The 27,315-nt window shown below is 39.5% G+C and overlaps 1 protein-coding gene across 16 annotated transcripts in view; it reads right to left on the reverse strand.

Annotated features, from left to right (window-relative positions):
• WWOX (WW domain containing oxidoreductase) overlaps positions 1 to 27,315 on the reverse strand; it is a 696,419-nt gene that overhangs the window by 647,301 nt on the left and 21,803 nt on the right. For all 16 annotated transcript variants that reach the window (XR_007769336.1, XR_007769335.1, XM_050922872.1 and 13 more), the window contains exon 5: positions 3,924 to 4,030. Coding sequence is in view for 14 of the 16 variants with exons in the window: in XM_050922872.1 (XP_050778829.1) it covers positions 3,924 to 4,030 (107 nt within the window). In the remaining 2 variants the exon portion in view is untranslated. The remainder of the gene's footprint in view (positions 1 to 3,923; positions 4,031 to 27,315) is intronic.

A 27,315-nucleotide genomic window follows, 5' to 3' on the forward strand; every position in this document is an offset into this window, starting at 1 on the left:
TCTCTATCAACGATATTTTTCAATTTCTTCTATAACATCATAATTTCAGAAGAATTGTAGTTTCTTTATTATTGATTGTTTGAATGCCCATGTTTCACAGCTGTAATTTAACACAGACCAAATGCAAGGTTTTAAGAGTTGGAATTTAGTCTTCAGATTTATGTCCCTTCTCCTCAGGTGTTTATTCTTCCAGAATGTCTCTTTCACTTTTGCTATTCTGGTGCTGACTTCAGTATCTGATCTTCCATCTTCTGTATTGATGCTTCCTAAGTAGCAATAACGTCTCACTTGCTGCATGACTATGTTATGCACTATAATCTTGCATGTCTTTCTAGGATCCTTGCATGCCACCATAGTTTTTACTTGTCCACATACGACCTTACATAGACAATATTCTTTATATATGCATATGACAATCTCCACTAACTGCACAGACTTTCTTCTGAATCAGCCAACAGTGCCGTGTTATTTGCATAGCAAATATTATTCAATTTTCCATTCATCTTAATACCTTCTTCTACTTAATTTCATCTAAACTTGATACAAGTGCTGAATAAAGTCAGTGATATTATACAAACCTAACTCATCTCTTGATCCCTACTAGATTTTCATTTTAGTTTCCCAATATAATCACCTTTCGATTCCAGTATAAATTGTTTTATTACTCAGTTTGTATCCATCAGTCCCTACAGACCTTAATATATTGAGTAATTTGTATGAGTAGAATGACTTCCCAAATAAAAAGAAATACTTAACAAGTATACTGTTTTCCCCATTTCGATTGATCTTTCTAATATGAGCTTCAAGTTCATAATGGCATTTAGTGTGCCCTTTCCACCTTTTAAAACATACTGTTGTTTGCTTATTTCCTTATCAATTTTTCCTTGTATTCAGCTTACAATAGTATCTTAGAGGCATGCGATATTAGACTGACTGTTCTATAGTCTTTACAATCCATAGAGTTGTTCTTTTTGAGGATTTGGATATACAGAGAGGTTGTAACGTCTTTTGGCAATTCTGCTGTCTCAAACATATTCTTCATTCCTCTGACAGGGCTTACAAACTTTCATTCCCTACGCTTTTAAACAATTCAGCCAGTATTCCATCACAACATAGTGCTTTTCCCTTCATGGTCTTTTTATTGCTGCCATGATTCCTTCATCCATTATTGGCAGGTTTACCTGATACATCTCTAGTTGAGCTTTTCAGGAATATCTTCACCATATAGTTCCTTGACACATTCTCATCTCTCGTTCTTGTCTTTAAGGTTTGTCAAATATTGTCCATTTTTGCAACATCCAAGGACACCTGGAGAGAGGTTCGGGCTAAAAACTGACCCTCCTTAATATTGGCCTGGAAGTGTTCTCTACTGAATATCTTCAACGGGAGCATAAAGGATGCAAACTTGTTGTAATTCAGTAGTCATACTTGTCCACAATCACCTGATCAATATCAGATCACAAACTGAGGGTTGCAAAAGAGTTAGGCCTTCCATCCAAAACAGTCTAACCTTTTCTAGTCCTTGTCATAAAAGGAATAGACCTGGAAAAATGCTGTCCACCACCAGGGAGTTGGTAGGGATAGGAAAACAAAAATTCTAAGTCTCTGGGGGGGGCATAATATTCCTTATTTGCCCATTTACAAGTTGGCAGGATGGGAACAGGAGTGTACCACACAGTTTTTGCTGGATTCAGGAGCACTTAATTAATGGGCAGTGCAATCTAAGTGGGTGTTGCCAACCGCAAAACATCCAAGAAATTGTGATGTACCCTCCTCAAAAGGTATGTGGAGGGTGTCCACCACCCTCTTCATAAGGTCCTGGAATTGATTACAATTACCGGACATGTATAGTGGTGGAGGCATGACTGCTTGGCCCAGAGATGAAGACAAAATAGGAGTTTGAGGGGTAGCCTCTTCGTCCACCCCCTAGCCTTCTTTTCCTCAAAAGGTCTCCTGAAGTTGGTAGGAGACCGTGTGATCATCGTTTCCTGGTGCAATGGATCCAGAGGTATGGCAAATTGCTGTTGATATACCATCCAAGAATCACAGTATAGCAATTGGGGAGGTCCATACGGGAGAGAGGGAGATACCCATGACCGACCCCACAATCCCTGATGTGGTTGAAGGTCTTTGTCAAAGTACATGTTTCTGTAATTATGTGGAGGGGATAAGGAGGAGAGTGACTGAACGTCTCTTTCATCCTCCTCAATGTTCTCTGATGGAGGGGCCCCAGTAGAAACAGGTGGAGAATCCTGCGGTACTGTGAAACACTGGTAAATCAGAGACTGGGGTCTCAGTACTGAGAGTTGTTCAGTACCCATAAGCAGTGGAGACTCCAGCTCATCTAACACTGACAAGTCTCTAAAGTAACCCAATGCCTGCAGTACTAGTGGTCTATACCGACACAGCAGCTGAGTTAGGTGGTATCATTGGTTTGGAGTGTGTAGGTGCCAGGTCCAAAGGTGTGCGCTTTGATTTCGTCAGTACCAATGGAGCCGACTGAGAAGGCACCATTGGTAAGTCTGAAATAGACTGTGCCAATTTGGAGGCAGATGGTACTAGGGCCCCGCTGGTGCGGTGTTTTTCTAAAGTGTTTTGGGATCTCCCTGCTCCGTCAGTACCAGAGGAAGAGACTTTTGCCTCCATGGTACCAAGTTGAGAAGCCAAGGCCACTGATATTATAGACCTAGCACAAGATTGGAATTCTTGGGAGCTCACTCCTTATGCTGGGAGACTGAGCTCCTCTTCTTAGGAGTCTTCCCTAGTCCTCCAAGATATTCCCCTTCTTAGGCTAGACTTTAGCTAAAGTCAAAGGGGGCACTGGATCTGTCTGAAGACAGATGTATGTGAGGGTCTCCTGACTGAACTCAGGAACAGGTTGAAGAGAGCACTTCAGCAGCAGCAGCTTCAATTTGGTCTCCTGATTCTTCTGAGCTCTAGATTTTAAAGCCAGGCAAAAGTTACACTTTTGGGAGATATGGGACTCTCTCAAGCAATGGATACACTTAGAGTGACTGTCGCTGATTGAGATAACCTCCCGACATGAAAGACAGGTGTTTGAAAACCAGTGAGTGAGCCATGTCCAGCCAGGCCAAATAAGCTCCCCAGAAAAATGGGAGAGAAAAAAGGAAGAGATGACAAACTTCTCACAACTATCTAACTAATTCTAGACTAACAATAATACTAACTAGAAACACTAAACAAACAACTACAAAACATGCTGAGGCATGCATGAAGTGGACACACTAGAACTCTATCTCAGGCCCAGGCATTAAAGGAGGAATGGAAGGCAGTTTACCTGCATAGTCCTATGTACCCTCTAAGCACATCACGAGGTTGTATAGGCCAAATGGACACTGCTAACAGAAAATCTCCAGTCAAGAGCTCAAGAGGCACACGTACACCTGAAGTGAAGCACCCACAGGAATAGTACTCAAAGAAGAATAGGTATTTATGAGACAAAAATGATTTCCTTGAAACACCTTATAGGCAGAATTTTATGGAACTCTCAAAGTAATAGTGACTAGGGTAGCAAGGGCATTACACTGACAATTTCAGGAACAATTAAGCACACATTTAGATGCTTACAAAATTCTCTTTTTCTGTCATCAATGGCATGCGCCTGATTAGTCCTTTTGAATTTTTTAGTATTAAAATAACCTTCCAAGCACAGTATGATGACGCTTAAAATTAAGTGTACATACACATCATAAAATGGCACAGCTCCTTTGTTCCGTCTATAAACACATTTAAGTACTGAAGTGATTATTGCAATACAAAGAAAGCTGTTTTCTTTAATTCTGATAAGTGACAAACAACATTTATTAAATGGCATACACTGCACAAAACAACCTCATAATTGCACATTGTTTTGAAGACGGAAGAATTTGCTAAACGTTGAAAAAATGTGCGTTTCCCCTTACCCATTCCTCTAGGATGCGCTGCACAGCTTCATTGGCTCTTGACATATTTCTGCAGGCAAGAATGACATAGGCACCATGGAGTGCAAGAGACTTTGCAGTTTCAAATCCTATGATAAAAAAAAAAATAAAAAAAATTCCAAATCAGAGAAAGATGAGTCTAGCAAGAGGTATAAACTTATGTTTCAAGGGAGATGCAGACAGAAACTTAGGAATTTCTTTAATATGCATCTCCACTGTTCTAGTTACTTGAGCCTATCTTTGTAAGGGCACACATGAAAAAGGTGATGGACACTTGAATGTACTTGAGCTGTGCCCAGCAAATGCCTAGCATGCACATACAAGTCAAGTCTGCATACAGGCAAATACCTGCAAGACTTTAGGATCACAAAACTTAGGTGCATGCAAAACTCCACATGTGCTTTTACAAGTATAGCACCTTAACCCCTCTGCCTCAGTTTCTTCATTTGTAAAATGAGGATAATTACTATTATTTATTTGTATTACCATAGCACCTAGAAGCCTCACTTCTTACTTTACAGAGTTATGAAGATTTAGCACTTAGGGTGAAATCTAGGCCCTACTGATTTCAATAGGAGCTTTGCCACTGACTTCAGGGGAGCTAGGATTTCATCCTTAAAGCCCACAATACATGAAGAATTGCAGTAGTGCTATATAAGTGCTAACGGTGATCATAACTCAGACCAGATTTTCTCTTCAAAACTGAGATCATAAACTCAAATGAAATTATGGAGTTCTTTCCTACCCACAATTAACAGAAGAGGTGAGTTTTGTTGTTTCTTTAAAATGCTGCATCAAGCTTTGAATGGAAGCATATGTTGCTATGTTTGCCAAGTCAGCACGGAAAGGCATGAGGAGAGGGGCCCAGGTGTGCCTACAGACTTGGATGGATTTAACACACCTGGAGCTGGCCTGTGATTGACCGATATGAGGGCCACTTATGGCAGGATTGGACGTCCAATGCACACAGTGTGGAGAAATAAAGATGCCAGCCAGTGGAAGATACCTGCTTCCCTTGCTGATCTTTCCCACCCACTCCCCTTTTATTTGTTAAGGGCCTGTATCGAGACACTGGGGTACATAGCCTCAAGCTGCTGTTATTTGCCATGGCTTATTACAGTTAACTGAAATGGGCCTGTCATAAACAGATAGTTAAGGGTTAATGTCTCTTTTACCTGTAAAGGGTTAAACAGGGAACCAAACACCTGACCAGGGGACCAATCAGGAGACAAGATACTTTCAAATCTCGGTGGAGGGAAGCCTTTGTTTGTGTTTTTTGGGTTTTGCTTTGTTCTCTCTGGGCTCGGAGAGTGACCACTCATACCTACAGGCTCTCTAATCTTCTGTTCCAATTTTGTGAGTATAAAGGTAGAAAGGCGGTATAGTCTTTTTATTTATTTTCCTTTATTTGCAAATGTGTAGTTTGCTGGAAGTATTTTAAATTGTATTTTGCTGGGGGGGGGGAGGCTTCTTTCTAGTTTCTATAAGCTGACAGACCCTGTAACTTTTTACCATCTAAATTGCAGAGATAAACTTTTACCTTTTTTCTTTCTTTTTATTAAAAGCTTTGCTTTAAGACCTGTCTGATTTTTTTCTCCTAGTTAAGGCTCAAAGGAACTGAGTCTGTGTACACCAGGGAATTGGTGGGAAGAAGGGAAAGAGAGGAGGGGGAAAGGTATTCCTCTCTGTGTGGTGATTCAAAGAGTTTGAATCACGGTGATCTCCTAGTGTACCCAGGGCGGAAAGGAGCTGGGAGGAAGAAAGGAGGGGGAAGGGAAATGGTTTATTCCCCTTTGTTGTGAGACTCAAGGAATTTGGGTCTTGGGGTCCCCAGGGAAGGTTTTGGGGGAGACCAGAGTTTATCAGGCACTCTACTCTAAGTCCTGATTGGTGGCAGCACTACAGGATCTAAGCTGGTAATTAAGCTTAGGGGAATTCATGCTAGTACCCATATTTTGGACGCTAAGGTTCAGAATTGGGAATTCTATTACGACAGGGCCTATGCCAGTTTACACCATCTGAGAACCTGCCCTTGCGAGTGCAGAGTGCCTGATTTACAATGCACAGGGTTGGGTCAATAACTAGGGTTCCACCTGGGGCAAGTTGGTTTGTGTTTGTGGAGCATTCAGCATTATCACTGGGTGTTCTATTGCTATGGAGCACTGTAACAATGAAAGAGAAATTTCCATCTAACTGAAAGAGGCAACTCACCATAACAGCACTTAATGAGTTCCAATTAGAAAAGCTCAAAACTAGAACATGAAGAATCAAATCATAATGCCCAATAATTTGAGTATAAACATATTAGAAAGTCACAGAGAAGGGGAGGATATTTGTTCCAGCTTGATGTAGCTTAAAGCATATTCATGTTTTCCTTTTAAAAAGTTGTTTACCAGGGAAAACGTATTAAATTATGCTGCCTCACTCCCAAAAATGCCCTGGGGCAAAAAGAAATTCAATTACAACATAGGGTATAACAGATTATAGAAACAACAGACACCAGAAAAAATGTATACCATTCTCTGCAATTACACACTTACGGTATTTAAGCCCAAGCAATTTTCCTGCATCTCTTTTCAAACCATTCATTGTACTAAGCAACTTTAATTACCTGGGAAATTCATTGTATGTGCACAAATGTACCTTCAGTACATGCAGAGGATATTTCCCCTGTTCCTAATTCCATTTTGAGTACATACAGCAGGGTAATTTTAAAATGTAACAAACGTGGCACATGTTGTATTGGAACATTGTTAGCTAGCCATATGTTAGTTGTTTTACAAAAAAGTACTAATTTTAATAGCTCTACATATTGCTAAAATCTGGTTTGAACCCTTGAGAATCATGTTCTTTTGTATTGTAATACTAGCAATGTGGAGCTGATGACCAGTTTAATTAGCTAAATGTAGCTGCGCTTAGCCAAGTCTACCCTGTGCCATATTTTGTGCAAAATAATTAACTCCACACCTCATTTTCAGTTAATAACTTGTTTTATTATAAAAATATGAACTGTTTGACAAAGTTTAAAATTGAAATAATAAAGTTACATGTTACAATTTAGCTAATTTTACCCTGCACACACAAACATAACAATCTTAAACCAACAAAAAAAATTCAGGATTTAGGCAAAAGTGGAGAAACATTGCACCTTTAGATCACCCATAAAAAAAAAATCTACTTTTAAAAAAGCACAATACAAGGAAGCAATCTTGATTCTTAGTAACTGAGAAGTTTTTCAGGGTGAACACTAGAGAGTGTACAGAGGTAGAAAAGAAGGATAATGTTTAGGGGCCAAGCCTGGGACTCTGGAGACCTGGATTTGATTCCTTGCTCTGCCACAGATTTTTTGTATGATCTTGGCCAAGTCACTTCGTCTCTCTGAGGCTCAGTTCCTCATCTGTAAAATGGAGATAAGTGCACTTCTCTATCCCACATGGGTGCTGAGGATAAGTACATATTAAAGATTGTGAAGCATGCAGATACTATGATAATGGGGGTCACTTAAGTAAGATAGATGGAGAAAAGGATGGTTAGCAAGCATACCTCTGAAGTCATAATCCGACTATCCAATAATGTGTGACTTGAAAGCCTAGAGCAGCAGAAAGAAAGGAGAGGAGAGGAGAGGAAGGAGGAGGTGGTGGCCAGGTGCTACCTCCATAATCACTAGCATGTAACAATGGTGCCAGCAGAAGTAGGGAGAGGAAGAGAGGACAGAACAATTGTGGCTCCCCCAGTACTGTCTTCCAGCCATTTATGTACATGCCAGATTTCAGCTCAGGGAATAGGTGAAATCCTGACTCCACTGACATCTATGGGCATTTTGCCATTGACTTTAATGGGACCAGGATTTTACCCAATGTTTATAGAATAAATATGACCCCTGAAGACAGCTTGTTTTGATAATCAAGAACCATCTCTGCAATAGTCATTGAACCACCAGAGCCCATCCTGTGCTACCACACCAGCACCGCACCCTCAGAAACAGCAAGGGACAAGATGCAGAATCCAGAAGGCTGGCCTAGGGATGGGGTAAGGAGAAGAACTAAGGGTGGGAAGCAGAAAATGACAGATGCAGGAGAGCAAGAGCTGGGGGTGGAGGAAGTACTGGAAAAAGCAGGACCCAAGTGTGGTGAAAGCAAGGGAGCAGGAGCAAGATGTGCAGAAGAACTGAAGCAGCATGGGGGTGGGAAAGAGAGGGCTGTGTGCATGGATGGGGCTTCAGCACTGGTCCTAGGGATATACCAGATGTGTGTTGCAAAGGTGGCAGACTATGGCGTTTGTCCGGGGGCTGGAAGAGCTTGGGGAGTGGTGGGAACAAGCAGGTGTATTAATACAATAAACGCACGTGGCCATCAGGAAGACAAAGAGGCAATATTTCAGTAACCATCTGTCCTCTTCAATGAGGAAACAGTACCCTCTAGCCATTTCCTCAGAATCCTTTTGGGGGAGGGACCAGCTGTGAATGCAACTCTCACATGTAGGGTACACAAATCTGAATCAAGTCTAGGAAATTAAGGGAGATCAAAACAAGCTAGGTGAATTAGCAATGCAATGAAGTTGGCAAATGAAATTTATTGATAAATGGAAAGTAATACACATTGGATGGAGAAATCTAACCTACTGATACACCATACAGCATTCTAAATTAGCTGTATTACCTCAAGAAAGGGATCTGGGTGTCACTGTAGACAGCTCAATGAAGACTTCTGCTCAATGCGCAGGTAAAGCCAGAGATTTATATAGAAGATATTACAAAATTCTCCAAATCAACAATGTGGCCTTAGCTAAAATACTGTGCACTGTACAGGTCTCCCCATCTCAAAAAGGATATTGCAGAACTAAAAAGGGATCAGAAAAGGGGATCGAGAATGATCACAGCCCTGGTTAAAAACTCTCACATAAAGAGTGTTTGAAAAAAGTTTGGGGTTGTTTACTTTAGAAAGATGATGAATCAGCAGCCATGATAAAAGTATATAAAATAATGACTGGTATAGAAACTTACATTCTACTTGTCACGTAACACAAGAACAAGGGGACAGTCTATTAAATTAATAGGTAGCAAATTCAAACCTGGTAAAAAGGTACAGCTTTTTCAAACAAATTGTATTTAGTACTCCTGCGGGAATTCTGTGCCAAAAAATAGAAATTTTGCACACAATATTTTAAAATTCTGCATATTTTGTTTGTCAGAGTAACACAACATAATCACACCAATTTCTATTATTTTGGAAATATTTTGGTCTAATCCAGTCTGGGAATTCCATATTGAATTTATTAACAGCAAAACCACTGGAGTTTGGCAACAAAGTTTGCTTTTGGACTCAAATGTTACAAATTAATTTTCAGCCTAGAGTAAATACAAACCCTGAACAGTAATTGTAATGGCGGTGCTGACAACTAAAAGACTTGAAAGCTATAAAAGAAAAAAAAAGTTCCGCCTAGCCCATTATATAAAAATTGCATTACAATGTTGATTACATATCAGTAACTTAAGGGTAAACTATTAAAGGATGTTTCAATTATATCCAAAACAAGCATCACAAATCCAGGAAATTCAGAGGTAAGTTTACATATAAAAGAAATCTAAAGCACCTTAAAGTATGGAAATGCACAGCTAAGGGACCTGAACACCTTAACTCTGCCCCTGCAGCAACACTCTGGGAAGGGATGTTTCTTTAAAACTCAATTTCAAACTCAGGACTCCAAATACCATTAGCATCAATTATAACTGAATGGTTATTTTGAAAAGTTTGAACCTGCTAGGGTAATTTTTTGCAAGAGACACAATGGGGTATACCCTCCACAGAGGTAAGTCCACTTTGTACAGCACTACCAGTGTCATCTAGCTTTAAAAATGGTTTAGCCAGCAAAACAGGTAATCCTAGTGAAATGGCAATCGACTGGTGGCACAGATGTTATGCCATCTGTGCTTCCCAATACTGGTGTAATAAGCAAAAGAGGGTATTGGCAGGAAGAATTGGGGTGAAACAGATGCAGTACATCAATATTTGCAGCACCTCTGACCCTCTGATTTGCATTGGGCTGCAAATGACAGAATGGCCTGCTCTGATGTTTCAAAACTAAGAGAATTCCCCTAACATAATGAAAATATACTGTATTAACATAAGTTAATAGTGACTTTTCTTTTTACAAGAGGAAATAAACCACATGCAAAAATATGCGGTACATTTTAAATATATATACACACATATATATACACACAGACAGACACACACCCCATAATATATACACATATTAAGGATATAATTACTTACAAAACAAGATTACTACATAGGATAAGAATAAGATATTTCCCAAAATATGGCAAGGAGAATTGTGCGCTCAAAAGGAATCCACGTTGCGGTACAACCACACTACATTTAAATTCTCTATGCAGTACAATGTTGAGGCAATAATATTTTGTAAAACTATACAATAAATTCCAAGTGACTACCCTGAAAATCTCAAGAGGCAAGACTGACCTGAGGCTGACTACTATTGCTGCCACTGCTCTGGCTGAATGAGCTCTAACCTGACCCTCAAGTGACAATCCTGTTTAAGAATAACAATGAGAAATACATGAAGACAAACATTATGGCACAGTTCTCTTTGTCAAAGGCTGACCTAATGGGTTGGTAACAAACAAACAAACAAACAAAAAAAGGCATAACTGCTCCGGATTGGCTATAGAACTTTAAAGTACTCCATCTATAAATGAGAAGGCTTTTTTAATCTAAACCTTAATATTTTATTGTCCTTCATATTAAAGTTACGGAAAATATGGTCTGGGTAAGACAATTCCAGTAGTGCATTCAGGACATGGCCTTATTCTTACTGATTTAAAAAAGGTTTTCACTGCAGCTTGGGTGAACTTACTACTATTTTTGTGTCACCCAGGGTACGTCTACACTGCAATAAAAAACCTACGACTGGTTCATCTCAGCTGACTCAGGCTCACAGGGCAGTGTAGACAACAAACCTTGGCAGGGAGCCAGGGCTCTGGGATTCTGTGAGGCGGGGGAGGGTCTAAGAACCCAGGCTCCATCTCAAGCCCAGATGTCTACACTGCAATTTTATAGCCCTGCAGACCAAACCAGCTGACTCGGGCCAGCCATAGGTATTTTATTGCAGTGTAGACATACTTCGTCATTCTGAATGGAGTGGAAGCCTCTTCAGTCCCTCCCCTTCAGTACACATAACCTTATCTGAAGGCTAACATGTTAGAGTCCTAGGTTTCATAACTTCTTCTCGAGGCCATGATTTTCCCCTGTATACTCACTGTACCCATCTTGCTAGTTGTTGACTACCATCACTGGCCTACATTCAGTATAACTCTATTCAATCCAATGGCGCAATGTCGATTTAGACCTAACTGAGAATATTGCTTCTGTCAGACAAGGGCCATCCTCCATAGAACAGTCAACAGGATGGCATATCAAAAATAAATAGAACTTCAATAAACTAAGGGAATTTGGTAACAAACATCCTGAGTTTGCTCTTCCACATTGGTCTTCTTTAGGGTAGCACGTTGCCCTGCTACCATTCTACAGGGCCAGTACGTCAGGGGTGGTGGTGTTTTCTGTTTTTTTTTTTTATTGGGAGGTGTCACAGTTCCCCCCACTGGAACTCCTGGAACCACGATCCAAGTAGCAAGCTTCCAAAGAACAAGTTGTCTCTTACTAAATGACTAGTAGTCCTTACACTTTCTTCATACCCTTTCACTCCCTGATAGGATGCTCACTTAGGTACAATCAAGATAGCATTTACTTAGTAGGTAGAAAAGTAGGTCTGCTTTAAATCAAACCAGCAACCTTAGAGAGAATGGAGCATAGTTTAGTTACACAATATCCCACAAACTAATGACGACAAACTTGAACCAAATATTTAAGCAATTTAAAATACTCTAAGTCTTCATAAGAACTAAGTATTACCCAATACAGAGATAAAAGAATTAAAGATGAGAGAAGATGAAAGCTAAAATATGCTAAATAGTAGTAACTCTGATTCAACTTTTTGGAATGCTCACACAACCACCTATGAATACCTAGGACCAGGTGTCTGGAGATCTTCCCCATATTCAGAAAACCTCTTTCCCAGACATCAACTACAAAACATCCACAAAGAAGATATCCAGCCTTCCTCTCCAATCTCCCCAGACTAAAAGCCTAAAACTTTTTGAAAGTTCTCCAGAAACATCTTTTGACTCTCCCTCACCCTGTAATAGTACTCTCAAAGACTTGAGATTATAAATCCTTGCAATGTAGTTTATTTTAGATTTAGAACCTTCATGAGTTTTATTGAGCCCTATGTCACAGGTGGTTTAAATGTAAAAATAAACTAATAGAAACTGCAAAAGAGAGATGCTTTTCTCTTGTAATAGAGTAAAAGCAACAAGTTTGACTAAGTGAATTAAAGTGGCCTGTAGGATTGGAAGTGAAAAGTGTTGGCCTGTTTCTGTGTGGTATGCATGTTTCTTCCTTTTTACACTCTGATGGGTTACTTATAGCCTCTACAATAGCAGAAACCAACTCTGACTTTGTAAGCATGAGTATATTATATTACTAAACTTATATTGTTTTCACAGCTGTGCTTGGTTCTCTTTTCACTGCTATAGTCTGTATTTCTCTGTTCCTTAAGACTTTCAGGTTTCCTTTCTAACTTGAAGCAAACCAATCTGTCACAAAGGTCCCCATTTGTACAGCCCAATAAGCTCCTAATCTTCAGAATGAATCAGAACATCTTCTAGAATATTATATTTTTCTTCTAAGTACAAGGAGGTTAAGAAGAATCTTCTTCAATACTACTCTTACATAATTTAAGTATTTCCAAAAGAACAGCAGTGGTAGTTGAAAAGTATAATTTCTTTCTGGCTTGCTGTGCAGTAAACTTGCCATGTAGACAAGCACTTAGACTGGAAATAAAGGTGCACATTTTTTAAAATGAGGGTAAATAAAGGTTGCAACAAAGTACCAAGGGTCACGGTGGATTTTCGATCACTGGTCATTTTAAAATCAAGATTAAATGTTTTTCTAAAGGACATGGCTTAGGCCTGGTCTACACTACGCGTTTAAACCGATTTTAGCAGCGTTAAACCAATTTAACCCTGCACCCGTCCACATAACAAGGCCCTTTATATCGATATAAAGGGCTCTTTAAACCGGTTTCTGTACTCCTCCTCGATAAGAGGAGTAGCTCTGAAATCAGTATTACCATATCGGATTAGGGTTAGTGTGGCCGCAAATCAATGGTATTGGCCTCTGGGCGGTATCCCACAGTGCACCATTGTGACCGCTCTGGACAGCAATCTGAACTTGGATGCAGTGGCCAGATAGACAGGAAAAGCCCTGCGAACTTTTGGATTTCATTTCCTGTTTGCCCAGCGTGGAGCTCTGATCTGCACGGGTGGCAATGCACTCCCAAATCCAAAAAGAGCTCCAACATGGACCGTACAAGAGATAGTGGATCTGACCGCTGTATGGGGAGACAAATCTGTTCTATCAGAGCTCTGTTACAGAGGACGAAATGCCAAAGCATTTGAAAAAAAATCTCCAGGCTGTGCTGTGGACGCTGTATCATAGTGCTGCGTGACAAGCGTAACGGAAAGCTAAAGAATCAAATGGATGCTCATGGAGGGAGGGAGAGGGGACTGAGGACTCCAGCTATCCCACAGTCCCCAGCAGTCTCCGAAAAGTATTTGCATTCTTGGCTGAGCTCCCAGTGCCTGTAGGGTCAAACATTGTCCAGGATGGTTCAGGGTATAGCTCATTAATTTACTCTCCTCCCCCTCAGTGAAAGGGAAAAAAATCATTTGACTTTTTTCAATGTCACCCTATGTCTACTGCATGCTGCTGGTAGACGCGATGCTGTGGCAGTGAACAGCAGTATCCTCTACCCTCCCCTCCCCGGTGGCAGACGGTACAATATGACTGCTATCCATCGTCATCATCAGCCCGTGAGTGCTCCTGGCTGGCCTCAGCTGAGGTCGGCCGGGGGTGCCTGGGAAAAAATAGGAATGACTCCCGGTCATTCCCAGGAGATGGTACAGAATGGCTGGTAACCGTCTTCATCATAGCAACTGGGGGCTGAGCTCCATCAGCCCCCTCCCTTTCATGTGTAAAGAAAAAGATTCTGTACTGCCTGGACTATCATAGCAGCTGGAGGCTGCCTCCCCCTCATTTTATCTCACTAACAAGTCAGTGTTTCTTATTCCTGCATTCTTTATTACTTCATCACACAAATGGGGGGACACTGCAAACGGTAGCCCAGGAGGGTTGGGGGAGCAGGGAAGCAATGGGTGGGGTTGTTGCAGGGGCATCCCCTAGAATGGCATGTCGTTCATCATTTCTGCAGGATCTGACACGGAGTGGCTGTGCTCTCTGGTACACTGGTTCTCTAGTACATTTGCACCATATTCTAGGCAGTACTGATTCTATTTTTAGATACCATAAATGAGGGATTGACTCGGGGAGTCATTCCCATTTTTGTCTTTGCACCCCCGGCCGACCTCAGCCAGGGGCACCCATGACAGCAGCAGATGGTACAGAACAACTGATAACCGTCTCTATCTTGCAAAGACAAATGAATGCTGCTGTGTAGCGCTGCAGTACCGCGTCTGTTAGCAACATCCAGTAGACATACGGTGACAGTAAAAAAAGGCTGAACGGGCTCCATGGTTGCCGTACTATGGCGTCTGCCAGGGCAATCCAGGGAAAACGGGCGCAAAATGATTGTCTGCCGTTGCTTTCACGGAGGAAGGAATGACTGACAACATTTATGCAGAATCACCTGCAACACTGTTTTTGCATCATCATGCATTGGGGTCTCAACCCAGAATTCCAATGGGCGGGGGAGACTGCAGGAACTATGGGATAGCTATGGGATAGCTACCCACAGTGCAACGCTCCAGAAATTGATGCTAGCCTCGGACCATGGACGCACACCACCGAATTAGTGTGCCTAGTGGAGCCGCGTGCACTCAACTTTATACAATCTGTTTTACAAAACCGGTTTATGTAAAATTGGAATAATCCCGTAGTGTAGACACACTCTTAGTTAGAATAGGAGTTAATTCAGGGAAGTCCTATGGCCTGTGATATGCAGGTCAGATTAGTTGATCAAAATGGTCCCTTCTGGCTTTATAATCTATGAATCTATAAAAATAAAAATAAGTAGCTTTTACTTATAATGCAATCTAAAACATCAGCCATGAAGAGAAACTTTCCTGATACAAGTGTACGCTATGAAAATAGCAACTTTTCCAACTCCTTACTCATCCATACAGGCCATTTGAACTGCAACTTCAGGACCATATGGCTCCCCATACAAGTTTCAACTCTGGTAATGTCTATTATTCACACAAAGTCAGTCCAGAGGGCCTTCCTCTGAGCAAAGAGGCACTTTAGAGGGGGAATGTAGCACAGGACCCCTTTTCCCAGCTCTTTGTCACCATGCTGTTGGTACTTTCATCAGAAGTAGGTCTCCTTTCTGACCCTGCCTCTAATTCAGCATAAAGATATTTATTATGCTTTTTACTTAGATTGTAAAAGCTTTGAGGGAGAAACAGCCTTTTTGTTCTGTGTTTATATGTCTAGTGCATAAAGGGGTCCTGGTCCATTACTGGGGCTCTGAGGCACTGCTCCAAGACAAATAAAAATAATACTCCCTATGAATTTTCTTGTGCTATGCACACAAGCACAGAACCAACAGAACACTGGCAGTCAGCTATGACTTCGCTTTACAGAATCCAGTGTGTACTCACAATGTACCGTTTAAAACCTCAAAAATATTGATAGACTATAGCCAATTTTTACAAGACCACGCAAGGTATGTCTGCAACAGAACCTCCATCTCCCAGCCAAATTTAAACACTCAACTTACTGTTCCACTAAGGAACTAGAGCTAATTAAGATCAGCATATTTTCAATTTATTTAAAGAGAAAAAGACTCAGACACCCAACCTTTGTTACTACTGTTACAACTTAAAGGGAGAGGGGGGTTGTTGGGCCATGAACAAACCTGCCACATTTATCTTTTGGGCTGAAAAGATCAGATCAAAATGACACCTTAAAAATAAAACTAATGCAACCTTTACTATAGGCATTACATACACCCCTTTAAATAACACTTTGCATTTATTCTGTACCTTTCATTCACAGATGTTTACAAAGGTGGTGTAACCCCATTTCTGCAAGGGAGACAGCGAGGCACACAAAGATTAAGCACCTGCTCAAGATCATTTAACAAGTCATCATTACAAGTAGGAATAGACCCCAGTCTCCTGATTTCCAGTCCCATGTTCTATACCAAGGGTCCAGACTGCCTGATACACAACAATAATTTCTAGACCCTTGTCAACTTCACTACATGCAGCAAAGGTAAAATGACTTGGTTCTTGTCTAGATGCATCACTGGGATAATTTTAACACAAAGAAAGAACTAAGCACCAACAAAGGTGAGCACTGAATAATCAAGCTGCCCTTGTAAACACTCCTTCACTAGAATAAATAAGGCAAATCCAAGCATTCCAAACGCATGAAGTTCTTGTGCAGGACTGATGTACACTGTGCTCCCTTTAAAGTGGCGTTTTGCGATGAAATCACAAATCCTCGCAACTTGATCATTTTATTTAGGAGTAGGCAAATATTTCAGCTAAGGTTTTCCTTGCTAGCGATGGTAAGCTGGTGTTATACAATAAACCAGATCTTTCATTTTCAATAAACGCAGCCTGTCCCATGCCACAAGAGCAACATCTTGCAAGTATTTTTAAGGCTGAGAAACTTCTTTACTCCATTTTATAATGCACATCATAGTGCTAGAAACATGAGTTTTTTAAATCCTATACCATTAGCAGAGACTACAAGGAGTCATTGACAGTTGAAATTAACACTCAAGTTTCTTGAAACAAAGAAAAACAAAGTCTCTTGTGCCATGACAACAGATTTCTGCTTCTTGGAGGTGGCTTGAAATACCTGTAGCTTCTTCTTGGAGATCTTGATAAATCCAGACAGTATTCTCCATGTAACAATTTCCAAACCACTACAAAATATGTCACGAAGTTATATGCACTTCTCCTGATTTTTCAGAGTCCAAAAATAAGCAATAAACAATTTCATACACATAGACCGCAATGTTTGGGAACAAACTGTTGTTCCTTTTGAATATCAATATTGAAGAAAGGTAATTCAGCTCCAGAAGTTTGATTGAGTCACACTAAACGTAAATCAAGCAATCTGAATGCCATGCTTTTTAAAAACTTTTTCAAGACTTTAGAAAGAGCAAGCTGAATCAAGTATTTTGATATTATTTGTTCATTTTGCTAACACTAACTTTAGACACTGATTTTCATTGCAAAGTTTGATGTTAAATTTAAGATATATCCTGCCTCTCTGAGAGAGTGAAAAATGGACAGTTTTGTTGTTCTTGGATTCAAGAGTTATGGAGAAAGCCAACCAAAATGAATTAGGATGACTAATGTATTGGTTCTGTTTTCCATCCAACCAATGTTAAAATAAAAAACAGTTTCACGTTATTACACTTTTTTGTTCAGTTTAACATCGTATTCTAAACAAAACAAAGTAATTACTTTACATATACACAATTATTTGAGATGACAAAATTACAAATATGTATTTAATGTGAAAGGAAGACCATCTTCTTTCAACAAATAAAAATACAAAAGCATTTTCTTAGATCAAATATATTGTAAACTATAAAAATAGAAAACTTAAGTATCTAACATTCATTTGTTTTTCCTGTGGAAAACTAGCAAATGCACCAAGTGAACCAAAGAAAGTTTAATCATTTACTGTAAACACAAAATATTACAATTACATCAGAGCTATCCAGCAGATGCACTTCAAGATTAGAGCCAAATGCCTTCAGCAAGCCAAAAATTAATATTTGGTGTAATTACACTTTCTGAAAAGTCCTACCATCTTATGAGACAACAAAACAGTTGTTTTACATGAAGAAATCTATGCAGTTATGACACACACATACTCAGCTAGATCTCCAATAGCTGATCAGATTTACCCTTTCAAAATGTTATAAATCTTTGGTCAATGACTATTAAAAACTATTGCTTATTAACGTACGTGAACTTGCATTTCCTGGCTTTATATTGTAAATTGCTATTATTCAATATAAATAACTTGCAGTAGCAGCCAGATGTTCCCATCAGAATGAGCCCCATTGTGACAGGCACTCCATTACAGGAAAATCTTGAAGTGCCACCTATAGTTCGGGTTACCAGACACTTCCCATTATAAGACCCTGTTTTCTGCTTGCTTATAGTGTTCTGAAACTAACCAGTCAGGCTAAAGTTTTTCATGTTGAGTGTCTGCCTCAAAACACTAAAGGCTTGGCACATGCCCCGGGGCGGGGGGGTGAAAAAAGTCTTATAATCTAAAGAAAAATCTTGATATATAAATTACTTAAAATATAAAATCAGATTATAACCAAGTATTAGTTACTGAACCAAAATCTGAGTTTAATACAGACTTGTGGATGACCTTTTGAGCAGCACTTTTTCAAGTTATAGAGGATGGGCCCATTAGGCATTTGTTTATTTGACCAGTAGACTGTGGGGTGCAGTGGGAGACTAGCTTGGAGTATATACTCTATTCAACGCAGTTCCAGTTTGATCCTTGAAACCTACTCTTTGGCTTATAATAGATACTTTCCTAAGTAGTCTAAGGGATTTAGACACACTTCTTCCATTAAAAGAGAAGATGCATCTAAATAGCATAAACGGCTTTCAAAAATCTCAGCCTTTGTTTCTTTGTTGAACTTTTTACTCCCTTATTCTGTCCAGTGGTAGGGCATGCTTCTGAAAGGATAAATTGTGCTTAAATATTAAATTGTGCTTAAATATTCCAATTGTCTGCAGCACGTGGCACCATGGCCACGCTAGCTACCACTTATAGTGTCATGTTACTACCATTACAATCCCTTGTAGACATTTACACAAATTTTCACTACCTTTGAACAATTTTATATTTGCAACCAAGTCATGATCTATCTGAACTTTATAATCTCCTCAGTGTTTTATTAAGCATGGGCTAAGTTCATGCTTTCTTTTGGTTGTCTTTACATGTGTCAGTTTGGCTTTCAGCAAGAAAGCCAGTCATCTATAGACACAAATCATTCTTTACATTTAAAAGAAAAATATCTGAATTTGGCACTCCATTTTCTATTTGGTTAATAAATTTTCAAAAACATGTGTAGTAATACTTCATTTGCACTGTGTTTTATTTCTTTTGTCTTTGTAGTATTTCGTTCTTTTAAACACTGTAGCCAGGTTTTCTCCTGTCTGCCTCTGAACGTAAGAATTGAGCATACAACTTCAAGGTAGCTAGACATAAATGAAAAAATACACATCAGAAAGAGACATCTACACATAGTTATCATGATGGCATGATCATAAAACTGCATGCATATGTGCAATTTTAAAAATCTGAGCCTGTAACGTTAAAATAAAAAATTACTTATTTTTTTAAAAAAATAGTGTTACCCATATTGCCCAATGTTATTTGGATTGATTTTCTTAGAAAAATATATTGGCTGAAATTAGCATATGCCTGTTTATTCTGAAATTCATATACTTACACCTATAATAGGCAGTGGAAATATGTTGCTATGCCACAAATAGGTTGTAAACCCAATCTTTATATGGTAAAGAAAAGAATTCTTGACCATAACAAAAATCTATATTCAAAAGAAGAGGATAACCCTGTTCACAATGACTTCAGTAACAGGAAGATCAGACTCATGATGGCAGTCAAACTTGACAAAGATGACTCTACAATGGGGAATGTTTTCTTTGTCAGACAGCCTTTGAAGACTTAACTGCTCATGGACAACTGATCAGAACTGTTAATAAACCTAGCTTGCTTACGAGTGCTATTACTTTCACACCTTCCAAGGACACAAAATCAGGAGGGGAGAATAAATGTCTTAGTGTGTTACTTAAAGTATCTGTAATGCTTCAGTATCTTTTACTCCAAATAATTGTAAAAAATATGCCAGGCAAACTCACAGTAATAGTGAAAAATACACATAAAGAATTCACCTGACATTAGTAGCAAGAAACTCTGCTTCAGACCTATCATAACCACTCAGAACTGCCATTAGCAACAGCTGTTCAAAGTTTTTCATTTTGTGAAATATTGGTGTTGGGGGATTGTTAGCCATCCTGTGCACTAAATGATTTATTTCTGTTCCCCCCCCCTCTATTCCTCCCACCCACTCACACCAAAAAAATTGTACAAGGGACAGACAAGAAGAACACTGGTTGTTCAGGGTGAGCGGGATCCCTTTCTCCTCCCAACTAATAGGTCGGTCTTACCTGTTTTGAAAGTCCACTCAGCTTCCTGAGGTGCTCTCAGTAGGACCCAGAAACTGGTTTGGTTTATAAAGTTGCTCTTGATTGGACCTTGTATAGTTTTCCTAAGTGTGCATGTGTGGGGGGAGGGGGAGAAAGGGGGATCAGACAGGAGAAAGGGCAGTTTGGCACACCTAGAATGGCTTTTCCTCTCAGTCATAATTTCAAATCATACACCAGAATTTTCACTCTAAAGCAAAACAGAGAAGGCAGCCAAAATGTCTCCAGTTTCTTTTTTGGGTGCAAACATTTTTGCACAGACCTCCTGTGAGCCAAAAGCATCAGAGGCTTCTCCACTGCTGAGCTGAGTCCTAATTAAGCATTCTTTAAAAAAAATTAGCTGCACGTTTTAAATCTCCTTTTGGCAAGTACATTCGCACAATGTTAATATGAGAAGTAAATTTAATAAAATTAAAAAGGAATATTTTATCTAAGACAGAATAATTAAAAGACATACTGTGCTGCCGGCTAAAGAGAGCTGGATACTGCAAGCACTATCCTGCAAGTTTTTTTCATGATATTCCAAATTTTCTATAAAACTTGTGAGCTCTACTTGCATAAAATTTGACCAAACCCATTTTCTTAAACTTAATGTTTATTATTTATTTACATAAACATTGTAGTGGTCTAAAAACTGTGCAAGGTATTTTACAGGTATTTTATATATGACAGGGTCCTGCCCTGAAGAGCTTACAATCCATATTACAGAAACAAGAGTGACAAAAGGATGAAACACAAATTTGTTCAGTTTTTGCCAGTCTTCTCCATGCCCCAACTTCCTTATTTATTTTTGCCACACCAGTCATGATTTTATAGACCTCTATTGTATCCCCCCTTAGTCGTCTCTTTTCCAAGCTAAAAAGTCCCAGTCTTATTACTCTCTCTGCATGTTGAAGCTATGCCATATCCCTAATAATTTTTGCGGCTGCCCTTTTCTGAACCTTTTCCAATTCCAATATATCTTTTTTGAGATCGGGCAACCACATCTGCATGCAGTATTCAAAATGTTGGTATAACATGGACATATATATAGACAATATGATATTCTATGTCTTATTGTCTATCCCTTTCTTAATGATGCCCAACATTCTGTTAACTTGACTGCCACTGCTCATTGTGTGGATATTTTCAGAGAACTATCGACAATGACTCCAAGATCTTTCTTGAGTGCTAACAGCTAATTTAGACCCCATCATTTTATATGTATAGTTGGGATGACGTTTTCCAAAGTGCATTACTTTGCATTTATCTTTTCTAAGGAAAATGATACTCTCTTTGATGGATTTTTGACTGAAGTAAATGATTGGTCCTTTTAACTGTAACTTTCAGATTTAACTTTTTTTCCCCCCATGGGAATTCCTTTTTGGGTTTGTTTGTTTGTTTGTTTGTTTTAAATCTCAGAAAGGGGAAATGGTGATCTTTTCCCAAACTCAGCCTGTAATTCTAGTCCATCCCTCTAGAATCCAAAATGAGCTGTCATACACAGTAGATTGTGTGCATGTTCATCGCTCCTTAATTGCATGCTTCAACCAAATATGAAATAGTTAAGATGACACGTCAACATTTGGCCTTCAGTCATGAATCACTTCAGGATTCTGTGAAGAGAATTTAATACTGGCATGTTGCAGTTCATCTTTTCAAAGATTCTTCAGGTTCAAACAAAGATTGACACTGAAGAGCGACTAATGGAAGAGGCTGGAGTGTGGAGGTTTGGGGATTTACACAGCGTTGGAACACCTTTTACAACCAGAGCGTCTTTGGATTAGATGGGCTCCATTTAAAACAGAATGGGTATCGGCCTCCCGGGTTCAAAACTGGAAGACCTTTTAGAAATGCTTTTAACTACATAGGAAAGAGAGAGAAGGGGAGCTGTTATGTCACTCAAATGATCCATCATGTGGTTCCAACATACAAAGTAAGGCAGGAGATGGAGTTGTTCTGAAACAAAAGATGAAGAATAAGAAGAGTATTAACATATAGCAAAGAACTAGATGAATTCATGGAGGATAGGTCCATCACCGGCTATTAGCCGGGATGCAAAACCATGCTTTGAAGAGTCCCTAGCCTCTGTTTCCCAGAAGCTGGGAATGGGCGACAGGGGATGGATCACTTAATGATTGCCTGTTTTGTTCGTTCTCTTTGAAGCACCTGGTACTGGCCACTGTTCGAAAACAGGATACTGGGCTACATGGACCATTGGCCTGGCCCGGTACGGTTGTTCTTATGTTCTTAGAAAACAAATATTAAGAAGCTTGTAAATCAATAGTTACTGTTTTACTTAAGAAATCACAAGCATTGTAGAGAATCCAAATGCCCTCCAGTTGGCCAGAAAATGAAAATCCCTTCCCAAGAAAAATTTTGTGTTTTTGTAAAACAAATTTTGCCCTGAATGAGATGAAAATTCAAAAACATGAAATATTTTCTAGGGAAGGGCTTTCCAGAAAGATCCTGTCCTAGGAGAACCAAAAATGGATTTTTTTTGCTGCCTGCCTGAAGGCCATTCTCAATTCCACTTTCTTCCTGCAGGCAGAAAGAAAAAAAGTGACAAGAATCTTTTAGGCAAGCAGCCAGGAAGTCACAAAATTTCCATTTGCCCAGTAAAAAATTGAAATTATACCTCTACCCCTATAATGCTGTCCTCAGGAGCCAAAAAGTCTTACTGCATTATAGGTAAAACCACGTTATATCGAACTTGCCTTGATCCACCGGAGTGCGCAGCTCCCCGCTTTATATCTGAATTTGTGTTACATCTGGTTGTGTTATATCGGGGTAGAGATGTACTAAGCAAAACTGGAATTTTTCCATGGAAAATGTCAATTTTTTTGTTGGAAAAATCATTCTGATGGAAAATTCCTAACCAACTCTAAAATGCACAGCTAAGGTCACTCAGACAACCATGATGCTCTAGTGCTATTGACTTTCAGAATATGAAATAAATCCTGCTCTGGTAGAGAGATGGATTGATTCATCAAAAAGATCTTTTCCATCTCCACATCCCATGAAAGGTATTATTATATTAACATTTATAAGCAGAAAAACTTTTCCAAGTAAAATATTTTAAAAGACATTTGACAAGAAAGATCCAGTTCCTCCCAAGGCACATAGACAAGTTTTTTTTAACCCTTTCATAACAGATAATTGAACATGTTCTTAAATGTGATTGTGTATCATAAGTGAATTAATTTGATCTATAGGCATGTTATTTCAGTGTCAGAATGAATTTTGAAAAGCATAGGCACACAGTTAAATCTCACTCTTTGTGAACAGATTCCATTACAAGAGTAATCATTATTGAACCTTTTAGCCAAGATGTAATTTCTTACATGTTATAAGAAGTTTGGCATGCATTGTGAATTTCAGCCAAGGTTGATAAAGTTCAATAACTTGGCTAACCAACCATGTGTACTACTCATTACAGAAGTAATAAATAGATTCATCAAAACGGACATGAAAAAAGCAATATGAAAATCGGATACCATTTCTAGTCTACCTCAAAAGAACTTTCCTGATTAATGCAATGTACTCATTAACTGTTATGGACTATAACAATGACAACATAAGAGCCATGTGTTAAATAACGCAATACCTAGTATTCAAATAAATTAAGCCACAAAGAAAAAAAAAAAGATACATTCCAAAAATCCTTTAATGTAAGCTAAATCTTAGGCAACAAAAATTTCGTTTAAAAGGATGATAGCAGTTTAATTACATTTTAAAATAAAAAAGGGTCCTTATCTTTGTAATTAACACTTTATGTGATTAAATCAGTTTTAAAAAGCCAGTTTGCTTTTCACTATTTTCAGTCATTCAAAATACACTTTGACCTATGAATGGTAATTTCTAACTTCGTAAGAGTCATCAGAACAGGGACCTCAGATCTGTGGAACTTAGAACTCCAAAAGCCTGTCTTGAAGCTCTTACCCACACAATTTACCCTTCTTCCTGGCCACTGCCCCAAAGCGCCCTGAACAACCACGTACCCCAACACTGTGGGCCTCTCAAGCACTCTACTATTATGCATCTTAAAAGACATGCAGGACACATCCTCAACTGGTATGAAGCTTAAGACCTGCAGTGTTGGAGTCAGTCCCTGCCCTATAGAATAAATAAATTCTGTTGGAGCCAAAGTAACACTATGAAACTAAGAAAGGACTCCTTCAGGCTGCATCCCAAAAAGTGAAATGTATGAAGCTGTAGGACAGTCTCTTTCCACAGAAATGGAAGAAACTCCCATTTTTTAGGACCTTTAAAACTAGAATTCTCAGAACACTAGGAGACAAAGTGGCGAGCTCGGCTGCATTATTAGAGAAATTAATTTGATGACATATTAGGTCTCTCTCACTGCTTACATCTCTGCTTCCATAGCAATGAAGCATTATCTAGTAGACACACAGAGTTTGAGAAATGGAGTAATTACATGAAAAATAAAGACTGGTATATGCTTACCAGAATGCAGACCCAGACTTCCCAACTTTTGTGTATGCATGTGTCTCAGATTTTGTATGCACACTCCTGCAGTCATCTCCAAAATAGCCAAGTCTTGATTAGAAAATGATATCATGGATGGCAGACACTGTCCTGCCGACAAAGCACTGTTCACACTGGTGCTTTTTGGCGGCAAAACATCTGTGGTTCAGGGAGGTGGCTTTTTCACACCTCTGAACGACAAAAGCTTTGCTAACAAAAGTCCAGTGTGGATAAAGCCACTAGCTGCAGGCCTAAATCTGAAAGGCTACATCTGATCACAAAAGGACTAAAAGCCCAAACCTGCAGAAACAAATACCTGCTATTATTCTCCCTATCCCCAATTCCTAGTAGCAGCATTGATCAACCCACAAAGCCAATCAAAAAAGCTATAAGAGTTAGCCACCACAACAAGATATCCAGTAAGCAATTCCAGATGAGGGCACAAGATCCAACTACAGCTCAAAGTCTCCAGCCTTCCTTCACCCCAATACAATAAAATTAATTTAAGGTGGTAAAAACTCCAATGAACAGATTGAGTTCATCACATTTGTAAAGGCCTGGACACTCCCTAATTGTTTGATCCAAGCTACAAAATGTGGTTTACCTTAAGCTGATCCCAGAGGGAGAAAGACTTGGCAACCAGGGAACAAGGCATCTTTCAACGGATGGAACAGTGTAGAGCCACACTCCCTCCTCTGGATTCCACAGGGCCTTTACTGCAGCAGCAGTTCTACCACAAGGCCTGTGGAGTAAGCAAGTGCTGCCTTCCTCGAGGGCTGTGCTGAATTAGGCCTTAACTCCCCCATCTCCTTTTTCCTCCTCCTCTGAGGAGGGAAAGACTTATGCCTGGTCTGCACTAAAAAAAGTTAAGTTAACCCAGCTATGTCGCTCAGGGGTATAAGAAAATCTACACCACTGAGTAACATAATTAAGCCAGCATACACAGCGGTAGGTCAATGGAAGAATTCTTCTGTCAACCCAGCTACGACCTCTAAGGACGCTCCCGTCAGCATACATGGTGTCAAAGCACTACAGCGAAGCAGCTGTAGCATTTCAGGTGTAGACAAGCCCTAAATCTTCACTACCCAGTTATTCTGGGTGATCAACACCCAGGCCTAAACACCTGGATTGGCCTACACTGGATGCGAGCATCCTCACACCAAAGCCCTATCTGGGTTACCATGTCCTCCTAGTTTCTAGACTCACCCGTCTCCCTGAGGGCATATCCCATGGTTCTTTGTGCTGAGATCCACAATTGACTGGGAAAGAATTTGAGTGAGACCCTGTCCATCCTTTAGGGGAATTGTGGGAAGGGAACTGGAGGATAATCAGCATTCAAGTAACTTTGTCTGCATGCTCACTGCAAAGTGGGAGGATTCCATCCAGAGTTAAACTAGAGTCTGGGTTCTAAACTATACCCCAGATGGGTAAATTAGCCCAGTCTTCAGACCCAAATCCAGATTAGAGGGTTTTCTGCGAGGATGGTAGGGGGCTAAAACACAGGTAAGAAGCCCAGGTTAACTATGCAGTGAGGACATACCACAAGAGGCACTGCAAGTAGTGGAAGCAATATACAAGCAAGTTTTCTTGATGTATGCATTTCATTACAGCGAGTTTAAAAAAAAAAGCATTTAAACAGCTAATCTGCATTTAAAGCGATCTGCTGCATGAAAGGTTGCATTAGTACTACTGCTGTGCATTTGACAATAGCTACAGTACAAAGCAGACCAAAAACAAAAAGAAAAGTTCCATATAAAAAGATCCTTCTTAAATAAAATGTTCTTATTTTTCAGTACAACTGAACAACCAAGACTGAGTGCTTCACATTGGTTTCAAAATCTTATTCCTTACCCCACCCCCACGCACACACACTTAAAGTACTATCTGCTGGAAAGAAAGATTGGTAAAAATCAGACACTAAACTGTGAAATCGACTCAGAAGACTTGCAACAAATCAGAAAATGAGTCTAGGACAGGACAGCATGTCTAGTGAATCATTTATAGAAGTTGTATGTCAGTTCATATAATCATTTTAACTATTATTTAATCTGGAGACAAACAGAAAGACGATAAAGACATAAATTAGAAAATAAACCAATGTCTGTTCAGACAAATGTATGCATGCTTCTAGAGGGGAAGAAAAATGTGTCCTCTAGCTCCAAAGCAGAGGTGAACAATTCCTTACTAACAAACTCAGACAAGGGTCTGTGTGAGCTGAGACCACCAAGAGCTATGTAATATAGTGAGACAGTGAACAAACTTAAAGAATCAGACTACTATCATTAACACGATAGTCCCCATTGATATTTATTGGGTCTGTTTTATTCCTCTCATATGATCTGGATTTGACTAAAGATACTGTTCTATGTACTGTCTAGTTAGGGGCAACTACTACATCGTTCATGAGCGCGCGCGCACGCACACACACACCACCATCTCTTCATAATAAAGAGTATTGTGCCCTCTGCCAAATGACTGAGCAGACTCTCGTGTGGCATGTTTCCCTATATGCACTAAATGATCTTT

Source organism: Gopherus flavomarginatus, chromosome 14, assembly GCF_025201925.1.
Source record: "Gopherus flavomarginatus isolate rGopFla2 chromosome 14, rGopFla2.mat.asm, whole genome shotgun sequence".
Taxonomy (NCBI): Eukaryota; Metazoa; Chordata; order Testudines; family Testudinidae; genus Gopherus; species Gopherus flavomarginatus.